Consider the following 14,854-nt stretch of genomic DNA (forward strand, 5'->3'; position numbering starts at 1 on the left):
CAAACCTGATATAATTTGACATTTGCATAGCTAATAGTCCTTCCAATGTGCATTGATACCTCCATTAAATTTAATGACTTTAAATCAGTGATGGAAGAATGAGCATCAGAATCCTTGAAAAAGGGGTTACAACTACTTGACACACTTCCTTCCACGTGATAGTCCCCATTTTAGAGCTGCTGCATGTAATTGGAGACATTTTCTTATAAGGGAGCTTGTTGCTGATACAAGTGGTTGAAGACATCACCTTTCAATAAATACAACTGGCACACCCCTCAAAATCATCTTCCAGAACCCAAACTTTTCCCTTGTAGATGGACCTTATATATAAACTGAAAATTCAATTGATGTTCTACTCTGTTTCCTTTCAGAGTTTTATCAATATTTAAAATTGTTTTACCTCTCTAAAATAATATTTTTTTATCTTACATAATTGAGAAATTACCATAAAAGACTAAAATACTATATTTTCATTAATTCTCAGTTTATTACCTTAGTGTATTCTATAGCTTGGTACATCAAATGCATTTCTTTTAATTAAAAAATGCTTTTGATGATGATTGAGTCTTATTACTAGTTTACAAAATCATATAAATTGGTATTTCCCAAGAATTATTAGTAATAATGTTAGTATGATCCTAGAAGAGAGAGAAGATAGTAATTTTTTTCTTTTGCTTTTATTTTGAAATATTGAATTAGGCAAGGTATATTTTTCCACCTCTACTATATTTTATGAACCCATTTATCAAATCCCAGTGCCCTATTCCTACAATTACATGTCCATATCTTTGCTAAGTTCTTCTCCCTTCCCTTCCTTCAGACAGCACACAGATTCTAAGGTAATTAACCCCAAATGTTCCTTGACTGGAATCACTTACCTCACATCTCCAAATTAAAGTACTCAGTTTGAAGGTTATTTGTTCTAGACCTAATTGTCATTTTTCAAAGATAGTCATCCTTATTAGCCCGTATTAATCTCTAAGCGGTGGAACTTTGGACCGTGTCATTGGAAGAATTTCAAGCAATGATAAATTATTTGGGGACAGACACAACAGACATGTAGATCAGCAAACACTGGGAACCTTTGTCTAAGGTACAAAATCATATACTGTTTTAAAAAATTTATTCTTTAATCAGAGAAAAATTGATTTACAATGTTATGTTGGTTTCTGCCATATAACCACAAAAATCATACACTTTTGATTTTGATAATATCTTTCCTTTTCCACAAATTCCATAGTATTTTTTTTTCATGTGCACTAATACCAACAGTGAAGTACTAGAAAAAATTGCTAAGTATGCGTTCATAAATCAGAGATACTGTTTTTTTCTCTTCAAGAATATATTTACTTACTTGATAGTTATTACAGATTTCTCAAAACTTTCTCACTCATTAGGGCTAATATGTGTGAACTGAGAAATTTTTCTTTCAGAGTTTTATTTTGAAAATCTTTATAAAATTATTTAAAGATGTTGGAAGACACAGAATGGCTTCCAACACACACACTGTCTTCCAGTGTGTCTATGGAAGAGACAAAATGTTGATATAGATGAATTTTCTTATCAGAGACACATCCTAAGGCTACAGCTACACACAAAAAAAGCTTCAAAATATTGAACTATATTTTACTATACTTCAAAACCAGTACTTTAAAGATAAGGAAGCAGTACATCAACTAGGATCCTTATTAAAAATTGCTTGTTAACATACTTTATCACTTTGAGACTAACTGGTTAAGTTTGTTTTTCCACAACACTTTGAAATGCACTTCAAGAATAATACACTTTATTTTTTTTCCTGCAGCATTCTCACATCCATTGTGATATTTGCATCTTTTGCAGCTGACACATATTTCCTAAGAAAAGCTCATGCTAGGTTTGCAGGTGTGTGTTCTGAGAACTGCCAAAGTTTGAGATGAACCCTCACAACCTGAAAGAGTACCTAATGTTTGATCCTGTCACCAGGTAGGAGCCCAGTGCTTCATTTTTCAAAAATCACCTGGATTGAAGTGGGTCTCTGGCAAAATTCCATGAAGCAGGTTTTCCAATACTCAATTCCCTCAGTAGTGGTGTAAGAAGAAAACAATGATTTCTATTCTATGTGGAACACCAAAGATATTAATCTGAGAAGCTTACTTGTGCTGATATGATCAGACTTGCTGCTCTTTGGGGCTGGCCTCTCACATTGCGTGCCCGACCAGTTGGTGGAGCACCTGGAAAGATTAAAAACAACACAAAACAAATCAATGAGTAACAAAACTCACAAGTCTGCTCATGTGGTGACCTCAACCAAATGAAATGAAAGAGAAGCCACCTATCAGTTCATGAACACTAAATAGAGATTTCTACTAATTTCCCGCATATTGTTAGAATGCTGAGGGTAACTTCCATTGTACTTCACTTGTTAAAATACTTTTTTAAAATTTAAGTTTCCATTCATTTTTCTTTATTCTATGTTAAACTGAAATTTGGCAGGTTTTGTAACAAAACTGAAATTTTAATTAAGAATTGAAATTAATTTGAGAAATACTGAAGATTATGTTACTATAAAAATGGAGCTTGCCTGTCAAGCAAATCCTTGTTTATTAAATTTCTGTGATTTTGCTGGTTCTAACTTCAAAGTGGAACTAATTACCAAAGAGCAAGTGGTCATCTGTCTCATAGCTCGAACTGCAGAATTTTTACTCTTCTAAATCAGAGATAAGGAAATATAGTGCTTTCCCATGTAAGATCATACTTCTATTACCATGAAATCAAGAGAATATGCCCAAATTTTCATTCAGAGAATTTGTCTTGCCCATACAGGAACCTCGACATTATGATGGGAAGTTTAACAGAGGATTAAAATAATAGATTTGATTAAAATTCTTCATTTAAACATAAATCATAGCCATATAATTAGCTGATTGCATCAAAATGAATGCTGGAATGGTTTTAGCTATGTTTGAATAAGGTCTGTTGGCTAACACAAGATGCCTCTGTGCATCTGTCAGAGGAAATCCATAGAGAAACCATTTAAATTGGCTTCGGTTCTTATTTAAAATGACTGTCAAATACCACCATATCAAGAATAGTTATACACAACAAAAGAATAGAATCCAGAGTCATTCCAAGTAGATCTCTTTGGGCATGGTGGCCAAACTAAATGACTGCAATATCTAGGTCTCTGCCAATTCTGTCATAGCCAATTCAGATAGCTGAACCTGTTTTGGAACTAGGCTTCTATGATGCCATGTGAATTTTTTGTGGTATTTGTGAGGACAGTATTGGGTGTCCTAAAACACAGGCAAGAGCTCATAAAATCATCAAACTGACAAACTTAATTTATAAAAAAATTTTTTTCACAAAAGCATTATTTTCTTTCATAAAAGGAATTATTCACCTTCAGCATAATTGACAATAATGTTACTATTCAAGAATATAGTTATTTGATTAATAATATTACATATGGGGCATGATTTAAATGAAAATTAATATCATTATAATTATTATTTTGTCATCTTTTCATGCGTTATCCAAATTTTTGTTCAGAACTTTTATAAATATTAACATATATTTCACATATATTATATTTATACTATAATACAAATAAATCATTAAAATAGATAAATAAATTTAAGGCCAGTTCTGACTCTGCCTATATTATGAAGTGAGGTAATGAAATGAGCATATTTCAAATAAGTATAATCAAGTGAACAACCAATAAAATCATTGATTTTAAAAAGTAATTCCTTTTCTGCCTTAGTTGTGTTTTTATGGATGAATGATTTAGAAAATCATTCCAGTTCTTCAGTTTCTAATTCTTGATACAGTCCAAAGATAATTAGGCAGAGATGTTTAGGCAGATTTTATAAACATGTTGCTAGAATTAATTCTAATCATTACAAAATTTCTTTTTGTTTTATGTCACTTTACACTTGTCAAATCTTTCTGATTGACCACTGAAGATATTTTCCATGCTCCAATGAAAAAAATAATACTGTTTATTTGGTAATTTTATTATACAAGTGATGTGTACAAAGATGTTTTGTGCAATCATGTTGAAATATTGATTAAAATATCAAAATTTGCTCCTTACATTACCTCTGCTGATTAAGAAACAACAATAAAAACAGCAATCTAAATCAGGTCTTATGTTAAATAAGAGAAATGATCTGAGAACATTTTATGTTACTAGAGATAAGAACCTCCAGGGTTCATCATTACATTGAGATGCTTAGAAGAAAGAAAATGGAACTGCTTAGGAACTGGAGTAAATTCTAATTGATCAGATGTTCTGATATGACATCATGTGTGATATGTATTTTAGAAAATTATTAAAAACATGCCTTTAGATATCCAAAAGGGAAGAGAGGGATTTTTAAACAAAGAAGATAATAATGTTGTAATGTTTTAATCTAAATTTTGAAATTATTCAAGTAGTACGAGTGGTATTTGTTAACAATATTGACTAAGCTTCTATTTTATCCATAGCTTGGCATCCACTGTTTATGTTAGATAAATTATATTGCTTGCTAGTGGTCATGATGCTCCTTTCTTCTGTTCTGAGGAATTACACTTAGATTCTTAATTTTCAAGGAATATTTTCTTTGTTACATACTGGAAATAAGTCTCAAAGATTGTGCTGGAGAAATAATTAATTTTAGCAATTCTGTTTCTCAATCAATTGATGATCACCTTGCAATTTCCCCTATACTCCTTATAAAATAATGTTTTATGGCCAAAGATAAAATATGTTCCATTCCTCTACATTTGTTCCAGTCTTAAAAAATAATCTTTTTTGAGATATTAAATCAAATAGAAATCATTATTCTCATTGTCTACCTTGAAAAATTACGTTAGCCATTTGCTGCTCCACAAGTTCTTCCAATGACTGATTTAAGACCAAGTATTTTTACCATCTTTATAGAAATTTGTAAATCTTCATTCTTTAAGTAGACTACAATAATCAAAGCCATTAATGGCAGATCATTTAAGAACCGAAATGTGTATGGATCATCAAAATTTCCTATTGAATTCCCACTGAATTATTTTCATAATCATGCTGACTATAATAATTTCTGGCACCTCTTTGTCATTTTCCTCAGGAAAAATCCATAGTCCGTGCCCTAGTCATCTTTAATCTGTACTATTGCAATCTACTGTTTTTTGTTATTCATCTTTGGATAATAATCTTTGAATTAGTCCTGCATGGCCCTCTCAAGAAATCTTTTTTTCCTCTAGCACCATAAACATGTTTATCATTCCTTTCAAATTTATTCTACATTTTCCCCCACTGCCCTTTACTGTAAAACAATGAAAATCAGTTTCTTGTTATGTGTGATCATTGTACCACTTTGAATTATTTTACTTTTTAAATACTTTCATGAATTTTAGATTCATGAAATATAAAATTCATGAAAGTATTGTTGGATCATGAATGTATAGGTAGATATAAAGTCATAGATTCTTATTTATTTGAACAATCATTTATCCCTTTCACATTATAGTATGAAGACATTCCATTCACAGTTTTTTAAAGTCAGTAGCTGCCTGTTATAGGGATATTGATTTAACAGTCTTTTTAATTTCTCCCCTTCTTTCCAAAGCCAGTGACATTAAAAAGAAAGACTGTTTATTGTTATGTCGTTTCCCTAATCTGATTCTTTCCTCTATGTTACACGTTAGACTAATGATTATCAAACTGAATAATGAAAGTTGAAATTCTGGAGGCTCATATACCAGAGTTTTTCATTAGGCAGCTTGGAGTTGTGGCCAGAAATCTGCATTTTAACAAATTGAGCCTGATGCAAGAAATTCACAAATCACATTCTAGGAAATATTTGTTCTTATATCAAATACTGTTCAATCATTAAAAAAAAAATAGGATAGGAATTATAATATTCTTGCCCAGCAAGACTGTTCAAAAGGTTAAATGATACTGGTAGAAGTTCTTAACACTACCTGAAAGTAACTGAGTGGATTTTTGTTTTGGATAACTAATTCTTATCTGAATGCTAGTATATGAAATGCGTGAACAATTAACTTATTGTGTTCTTTAACAGTGTGTGCAATTATTGTGTAGTGCTAAGTTGCTTCAGTTGTGTCTGACTCTTTGCAATCCTATGGAACATAACCTGCCATGCTCCTCTGTCCAAGGGATTCTCCAGATATAGTCTGTTAAGTCACTAAGTCCTGTCTGGCTTTTTGCAACCCCATGGACCATAACCCACCAGGTTCTTCTGTCTATAGGATTTCCCAGGCAAGAATTCTGGAGTGGGTTGCCATTTCCTTCTCCAGGGGATCTTCCTAACCCAGAGATCAAACCCAAATCTCTTGCATGGCCAGGTGGAGTCTTTCCTACTGAGGTACCTAGGAAGCCCCTAATTGTATACTTACAATATTCTATATTTCAATTGTAATTTTCTATAACAGGGAGAATTTTCCTTTGTGTACAGGCTATAATGTAGCATCTGTTACTATATTATACACAATAAATATTTTCAGGCTATCAAAATAAGTTTTGCATATATAAGGGAACATATAATCTTTAAAACAAGAACAGTTTTTACAATAAAACATAAATATAAGATACATAGTTAAACTGTTCAAAATAATAAGAGCTCTGAAGTAGTAGAGTGATTTTACAAAAAGAATTGAAAACATATAAAATACTGAAGGTGTATTAAAATCTTAGATATTGTCTTTCACTGTAACGATGATCAATGTGTGGACTACTCATGTCATTTTGTGGAAATGTGGTCTAGAGTCACCTACTTTGGGAGGACTTCAAAATAAAATAATGAGATTAATATCTTCTTCCTCTTTTCATCAAATTTAAAGGTCATGCGACTTTTCTGACCAAAGTGAAATTCAAAGCTGAACCTTAAAGCAATTTGAAATTGAATTTCTCCTCTTATATGCTAGGCTGCCATTATTAACCATGATGATGGAGACATTCAGAAAGAAAAATCTTTTAATATACCCTTTTTTTTTCTACACATAGGGAAAAAATATGCACAAAGGGATTAAAGAAGCCTTAGAAAACTTGTGCATATTGCCATGCATGTTTTGGTGCTCCACAAATCTCATTCAATAAAAATTAAATCTATGATTACATTTGTGCATCAGATTTATAAAATAATACTTTCATACAGTGATAAAAATTCAAAAATTAAAAGTCACTTGCAAATTTTTTTCTGATTAATTCTGTAAATGTCATTCTTTTGGTGCACAAACATGACTGCATTTGTGTGACATTCCTAACTTTAAAGCTTCACACTCTATATAGACCCCGGCACCTTTTATGCCTCCCTCTTCTTGCAGACAATAACGGTATAAATGCAAAATGTTTTACTGCATTTGGAAAGGACACTTTTTTATTAATTGACCAGTTTGTTAACCTGACTTTTAAACATTTTTTCATCCATTATTGTTCTACAATATTCTGAAATAAAATTGTTTCATATATACATAAAGATTTATAATTTTTAACATGCTTCAAAAATTTCCCATCCTACCTTTGATGTAAAATTTGAATAAAGTTCAATTAATATTTGCCAAACCTTGTGCCAGGTTCTAGGATAAGTATTTTCATATGAAAAATATCCTTGTTCATCTTCTATAATAACCCATGAGTTTTAATTATTCATCTTATGTAATGAAGAAGTGTGTTCAAATTATTTTCCTGAAAAATCATAGCTAATAGGCAGTAGAAATAAAATGTGGATTTTTCACGATCTTTCTAACACAGAAGTAGGAAAAATGCTATTCCTTACTCTTTCTTGACGAGAGAGTATCAGTCTCTTAATAAGAAAGTAGATATATTATCTGAACAAAAAGAAAATCAATGCATGTTTTGAGTAGTAAAATTGTTAGAATTACCACATTGGCTCATTACTGTGGTCAGCAATGTCTCTTTCTGGCAGTGACAGGGAGGGACATATTATTGACTAGTGTTAATATTCTTCCTAACACCAACTTCATATTGTTGCATTGGTTCCAAAAAACCTATGTAAGATCCAAGATTCATCAATTATAAATTCATCTATATCATTACTTGATGCGATTTTGAACCTCCATAACAATTTACTCTATATTTCATTCATTTGAAATATATTTTGGTTTGTATTACAATTTCTTCTTTTTTGCAGTTTTCATTGGAATATAATTGCTTTACATTGTTGTGTTAAGTTTCTACTCTACAGTGAAGTTCATGAGTCATGTGCATACATAAACTTCTCCCTCTTATACCTCCCACCCACCCCACCACCATCCCACCCTTCTAGGCCATGAGAACATGATGACATATACACTATCATGTGTATATAAAGCAGAGGAAGCTCAGCTCAGTGTTCTCTACTATAATTTCTATTTATTCAGTACTGTATCAAAATTAGACTGTCATTTTTTACACAGAAATAGCTATGTATTACCCTGCTTTGCTTTCTTCAAAAAGCTTAAAGTAGTATCTTAAATTTATGTTTGCTCTAATAACTATACTTGATTCAACTCCATAATTATACATAATGCCTAGTTTTAAAATATTACGTTAAATCATTGTGTTACCTGATATGGATACAATTAGTAAGACAAAGCGAATCTTACTTTAATCTTAAGAACACTTAGAAAGAATTCTTGATTTCTGAGAAGGGTTGATGTTATGAAGTAAAATAATAATGAGATATTCAATAAACTTTGATGAATAATTATTTTAGGAGAAGTAAAAATTAATGAGGAATTTCAATTGAAGAAGTGGCCATGAAAGACATAAAAATTAACAAAGTGGATTATTTAAAGTGATTTATTTTAAGAAATAAGGAGAACTAGAAAAGATAAAATCTGGTTTGCCAAGAAATTATCCATAAAAGGAAGTTCGTCAAGACTGACTAGTCTTAAGTTAGAAGTGTTTGAACATAAAATTCTGTGTATGCCACGAGCAGAAATGACCACTGAAGTGTAAATTTATTATTCAATAAATATTAAAGAAAGAACAAAATCTCTAGTAATGGAAAACTTTTACCATCTAGGCATACTGTGTGTTTTTTATAGAGTGAATAGATGATTTCTACTTGCATCAAGTAAAAAGGAAAAGGACCAGTCAAATTTTTAGTATTAAGCAGTAAGGTGTATCGGAGAAGGCAATGGCAACCCACTCCAATACTCTTGCCTGGAAAATCCCTTGGGCAGAGGAGCCTGGTAGGCTGCAGTCCATGACTGAGCGACTTCACTTTCATTTTTCACTTTCACGCATTGGAGAAGGAAATGGCAACCCACTCCAGTGCTCTTGCCTGGAGAATCCCAGGGACGGGGGAGCCTGGTGGGCTGCCGTCTATGGGGTCACACAGAGTTGGACACGACTGAAGCGACTCAGCAGCACCAGCAGCAGCAGTAAGGTGTATGCTAACAGGGTCTCCTTCGGTGTCTGTCGCTGAGGACTTTGAGCCTCTGGATGAGCGCAGGGCTCTGGGCCTTTGGACTGCCACTTAGCGCCCGATTCGGCCCTTGCCACGGAGCCACCCACTTAGGGCCTGTGTGCTGGGTCTTGCGTGCCTCTCTGACTGACCGCGGTGCCGCCTCTGGCCTCTGGCTAACCCGAAGTGAAGTGAAGTAGCTCAGTCCTGTCCAACTCTTTGCGACCCCATGGACTGTAGCCTACCAGGCTCCTCCCTCCATGGGATTCTCCAGGCAAGAATACTGGAGTGGGTTGCCAGGCGGATATAATTGAAGACATACATACAGGATATTATATTGGAAACAGTGGTTATAACTCTGTAGCTAAAGGTGGTAAGAAAAACAATATATCCTGTAATGCCAGTGGAAAGTTTATCTACATGATGCCAAAATGAATGACCAATCCCAAAATTCACAGCGGGAGGACCAGTGCAGGGAGGGAGGTGGGAGGCGGGAGTCACGGTTGTGGGGTAGGGGGATGAGGATGAAAATCTCTATGCTTAGTGCAGATAAAGTAATTTGCTACTTGAATGTTTTATGTTTTAGCACCAAATAAAAGTAAACAATATATTTTTTAAACTTAATGAATACCCTTCTTATTTCTTAGGGTTTCTGTGGTGCAACATGGTAAAATCTGAAACAAATTATGGTGGGGATATCTGACATATTCATCTGCAGTCATTAAGTATTGTTCAAGGCATATTCAGTTCAGTTCAGTTCAGTTCAGTCGCTCAGTCGTGTCCGACTCTTTGCGACCCCATGAATCACAGCACGCCAGGCCTCCCTGTCCATCACCAACTCCCGGAGTTCACTCAAACTCATGTCCATCGAGTCGGTGATGCCATCCAGCCATCTCATTCTCTGTCGTCCCCATCTCCTCCCACCCCCAGTCCCTCCTAGCATCAGACTCTTTTAACCCTACACAAATTTGAGGCAATGATAAGGATACCAGAAAGAGTTAATACAAAGGTTTGAGAATGTGAATGTGTTTATAAGTGAAATATATAGCTCTGATTCTCTAAAAATATTTATTTTCAGTTGGAGAGCACATATCACCTTCATGGATCACAACCTTGTCATGGTGAATTAGATTTTGGTAACTCAATGAAGCTATGAGTCTTTTCATGCAGGGCTACCCAAGATGGAAGGTCATAGTGAAGAGTTCTGACAAAACATGGTCTACTGGAGGAGGAAATGGCAAACCACTCCAGTATGCTCTCAGCAGAACCCATGACCACTATGAAAATGCAAAAAGATATGACACTGAAAGATGAATCTCCCCAGGTCAGAAGGTGTCCAATATGATACTGAGGAAGAGTAAAGGGAAATTACTAACAGTTCCAAAAATAATGAGGTGCTAGGCCAAAGTGGAAAGGACTCTCAGTTGTGGATGTGTCTGGTGGTGGTGAAAGTAAAGTCCGATGTTTTAAAGAACAATATCGCGTAGGAACCTGGAATGTTAGGTCCAAGTTGTTGTTCAGTTGTTCAGTCTTGTCCAACTCTTTAAGATCCATGGTGTGCAGCATGCCAGGCTTCTCTGTCCTTCACTATCTCCTGGACTTCTCTCAAACTGATGTCCATTAGATGATGCTATCCAACCATATCATTCTCTGTCACCCCCTTCTCCTCCTGCCCTCAATCTTTCCTAGCATCAGGGTCTTTTCCAGTGAGTCAGCTCTTCGCATCAGGTGGCCAAGTTATTGGAGCTTCAGCTTCAACATCAGTCTTTTTAATGAATATTTAGGGTTTATTTCCTTTAGGATTGACTGATTTGATCTTCTTGCTGTCCAAGGGACTCTCAAGAGTCTTTTCCAGCACCATTGTTTGAAATTTCATGAATGAAAGTAAATTGGATATGGTCAAACAGGAGATGGCAAGAGTAAACATCGACATCTTAGCATTCAGTGAGTTGAAATAGATGGGAATGGGCAAATTTAATTCAGATGACCATTATATCTACCACTGTGGGCAAGAATCCCTTGGAAGAAATGGAGTAGCCTCATAGTCATCAAAAAAATCCAAAATGGAGAACTTGGGTGCAATCTCAATAAAGAATGATCTCAGTTCGTTTCCAAGGCAAGCCATTCAACATCATGGCAATCCAAGTCTATGCCCCAACCACTGATGCTGAAGAAGCTGAAGTTGACTGGTTCTTTGAAGACCTACAAGACCTTCTAAAACTAACACCAAAAAAAAGATGGCCTTTTCATAATAGAGGATTTGAATGCAAAAGTATGAAATCAAAAGTTACCCAGAATAATAGGCAAGTTTGGCCTTGGAATAAAAAATAAACCATGGGAAAGCCTAACAGAGTTTTCTCCAGAGAACACACTGGTCTTAGCAAATACCCTTTTCCAACAACCTGAGAGTCATCACCAGAGGGTTATGGAGACATGGACATCACCAGATGGTTAACACCGATATCAGATTGATTCTGTTCTTTGCAGCTGAAAATGGAGAAGCTCTATACAATAAAAAAAAAAAAAAAACCTGGAACTGACTCTGGCTCAGATCATGAACTCCTCATTACAAAATTCAAGCTTAAATGGAAGAAAGTAGGGAAAACTATTAGGCCATTCAGATAAGACCTAAATCAAATCCCTTATGATTACACAGTGGAGGTGGCAAATAGATTCAAGGGATTAGATCTGGTAGAGTGCCTATGGAATTATGGACTGAGGTTTCTAACATTGTCCAAGAGACAGTGACTAAAACCATCCCAAAGAAATGCAAGGCAAAGTGGTTGTCTGAGGATGCTTTACAAAGAGCTTAGGAAAGAAGAAAAGAAAAAGGAAAGGAAGAATGAGAAAGATATAGCCAACTGAATGCAGAGTTCCAGAGAATAGCAAGGAGAGATAAGGAGCCCTTCTTAAATGAACAAAGTGAAGAAATAGAGGAAAACAATAGAATGGGGAAGACTAGAGTTCTTTTCAAGATAACTGGAGATATCAAGGAAGCATTTCATGCAAGGATGGACATGTTAAAAGACAGAAACTGTGAGGACCTAATAAAGAAAGAAAGAAAGTGAAGTCGCTCTGTCATGTCCAACTCTTTGTGACCCCATGGACTGTAGCCTACCAGATTCCTCAGTCCATGGGATTTTCCAAGCAAGAATACTGGAGTGAGTTGCCATTTCCTTCTCCAGAGGACCTAATAGAAGCAGAATAAATTAAGAAAAAGTGACAAGAATACACAGAATAACTATACAAAAAAGGTCTTAATGACCTGGATAACCACAATGGTGTGGTCACCCACATAGAGCTGGACATACTGGAGTATGAAGTGAAATGGCCTTAGAAAGCATTACTATGAACAAAGCTAGTGGAGATGATGGAATTCCAGCTGAGCTATTTAAAACATTAAAAGATGCTGCTGCACTTGATATATCAGCAAATTTGGAAAATTCATCAGAGGCCACAGGACCAGAAAAGATCAGTTTTTATTTTAATCCTAAAGAAAGACACTGCCAAAGAATGTTCACATTACTGGACAACTGGGCTCATTTCACATGCTAGCAAGGTTATACTCAAAATCCTTTCAGCAAGGATTCAGCAATATGTGAACCTCCAGATGTACAAGATGGGCTTTGAAGAGCCAGAGAAACCATAGATAAATTGCCAGCATTTGCTGGATCATAGAGAAAGCAAGGGAATTCCAAAAAAATAATCTACTTCTGCTTCATAGATTAGTCCACAGCGTTTGACTCCGTGGATCACAACAAACAGTGGAAAACTTGTAAAGGGATGGGGGTACCCAACCACCTTACCTGTCTCCTGAGAAACCTGTATGTGAGTCAAGAAATATCAGTTAGAACCGGACATGGAACAGCTAACCGGTTCAAAATTAGGAAAGGGATATGACAAGGCTGTATACTGTCCCCCTGCTTATTTAACTTATAGGCAGAATACATCATGTGAATCACAAGCTAGAATAAAGATTACTGGGAGGAATACCAAACAACCTCCGATATGCAGATAATAGCACTCTAATGGGAGAAAGTGAGGAGGAACTAAGAGCTTCTTGATGAGGGTGAAAGAGGAAAGTGAAAATGTTGGCTTGAAACTCAACATTAAAAAAATAATGGCATCCAGTCCTGGTCCCATGACTTCATGGAAATAGAAAGGGAAAAGTTGAAGCAGTGACAGATTTTATTTTCTTGGGCTCCAAAATTACTGCAGACAGTGACTGCAGCCATGAAATTAAAAGATGCTTGCTCCTTGGAAGGAAAGTTATGACAAATCTAGACAGCGCATTAAAAAGCAGAGACATCACTTGGGTGACAAAGGTCCATAGAGTCAAAACTATGGTTTTTCCAGTAATTATGTATGTCTTCCTGATATCCTGGATGGTTGACAACTGCCAGGAGGGTCACAGCCTGAGATCAGCTCTCTAGAGGACATATACGGCACAGATGAGTTGTTGCTCTTCCAACACACCCAGGAAAGCAAGTGGCCAGGATCAGGGAGGTGATTAAGATGCATGACCCACCTGGGACAGTGTACTCACCAAGGACCTGGTCACCTGAGCTGCTCAGACATGGGAAGGGCACAAAAGGCATGCCCAACACACAGAGACTGAGCCAGAACAGTGTCTGAGTGTCTCCTGTGGAGGTACAGGTCAGCAGTGGCCTGCTGAAGGGCTCTGGGTGCAGCAGACCTGGGTATGGCATAAGCCCTCTGGAGGGAAGTGGCCATTAACTCCACCATAGAACCACCAAAAATTACACAGGACTTGGGAAATAGACTCTTGGAGGCCACAAACAAAACCTTGTGAGCACCAGGACCCAGGAGAAAGGAGCAGTGACCCCAAAAGAAACTGACCCAGACATGCCCATGAGTGTCCAGGAGTCTTTGGCAGAGGCATGGGTTGGAGGTGGCCTGCTTCAGGGTTGGAGGCACTTAGTGCAGCACTGCATGCATGGGGTCTTTTGAAGGAAGTCACCTTTGTCTTCATTACCTCCACCATGGTTTGGCCTCAGGTCAAACAACAGGATGGAACACAGCCCCTCCCATCAACAGAAAAATGGATTAAAGATTTACTGAGCATGGCCCCACCCATCAGAACAAGACCCAGTTTCCCCCTCAAGTCAGTCTCTCCCATCAGGAAGCTTCCATAAGCCTTTTATCCTTATCCACCAGAGGGCAGACAGAATGAAAACCACAAATCACAGAAAACTAACCAAACTGATCACATGGACCACAGCCTTGTCTAGCTCAGTGAAACTATGCCTCAGTGAGCCATGCCATGTAGAGCCACCCAAGATGGACAGTTCATGGTGGACAGTTCTGACAAAACACGGTCCACTGGAGAAGGGAATGGCAAACTACATCAGTATTCTTGCCTTGAGAACCCCATGAACAGTATGAAAATGCAAAAAGCAATGACACTGATAGATGAACTCCACAAGTCAGTAGGTGCCCAA

At 36.1% G+C, this 14,854-nt stretch overlaps 1 protein-coding gene across 1 annotated transcript in view; it reads right to left on the reverse strand.

Annotated features, from left to right (window-relative positions):
* Window positions 1–14,854, reverse strand: part of LRP1B (LDL receptor related protein 1B) — a 2,241,805-nt gene that overhangs the window by 12,478 nt on the left and 2,214,473 nt on the right. Inside the window, exon 88 of the mRNA XM_088842364.1 lies at window positions 2,137–2,213. Within this exon, the coding sequence (XP_088698490.1) occupies window positions 2,137–2,213 (77 nt within the window). The remainder of the gene's footprint in view (window positions 1–2,136; window positions 2,214–14,854) is intronic.

Source organism: Moschus berezovskii, chromosome 2, assembly GCF_049115385.1.
Source record: "Moschus berezovskii isolate FMDL1 chromosome 2, NW_MosBer_1.0, whole genome shotgun sequence".
Classification (NCBI taxonomy): domain Eukaryota; kingdom Metazoa; phylum Chordata; class Mammalia; order Artiodactyla; family Moschidae; genus Moschus; species Moschus berezovskii.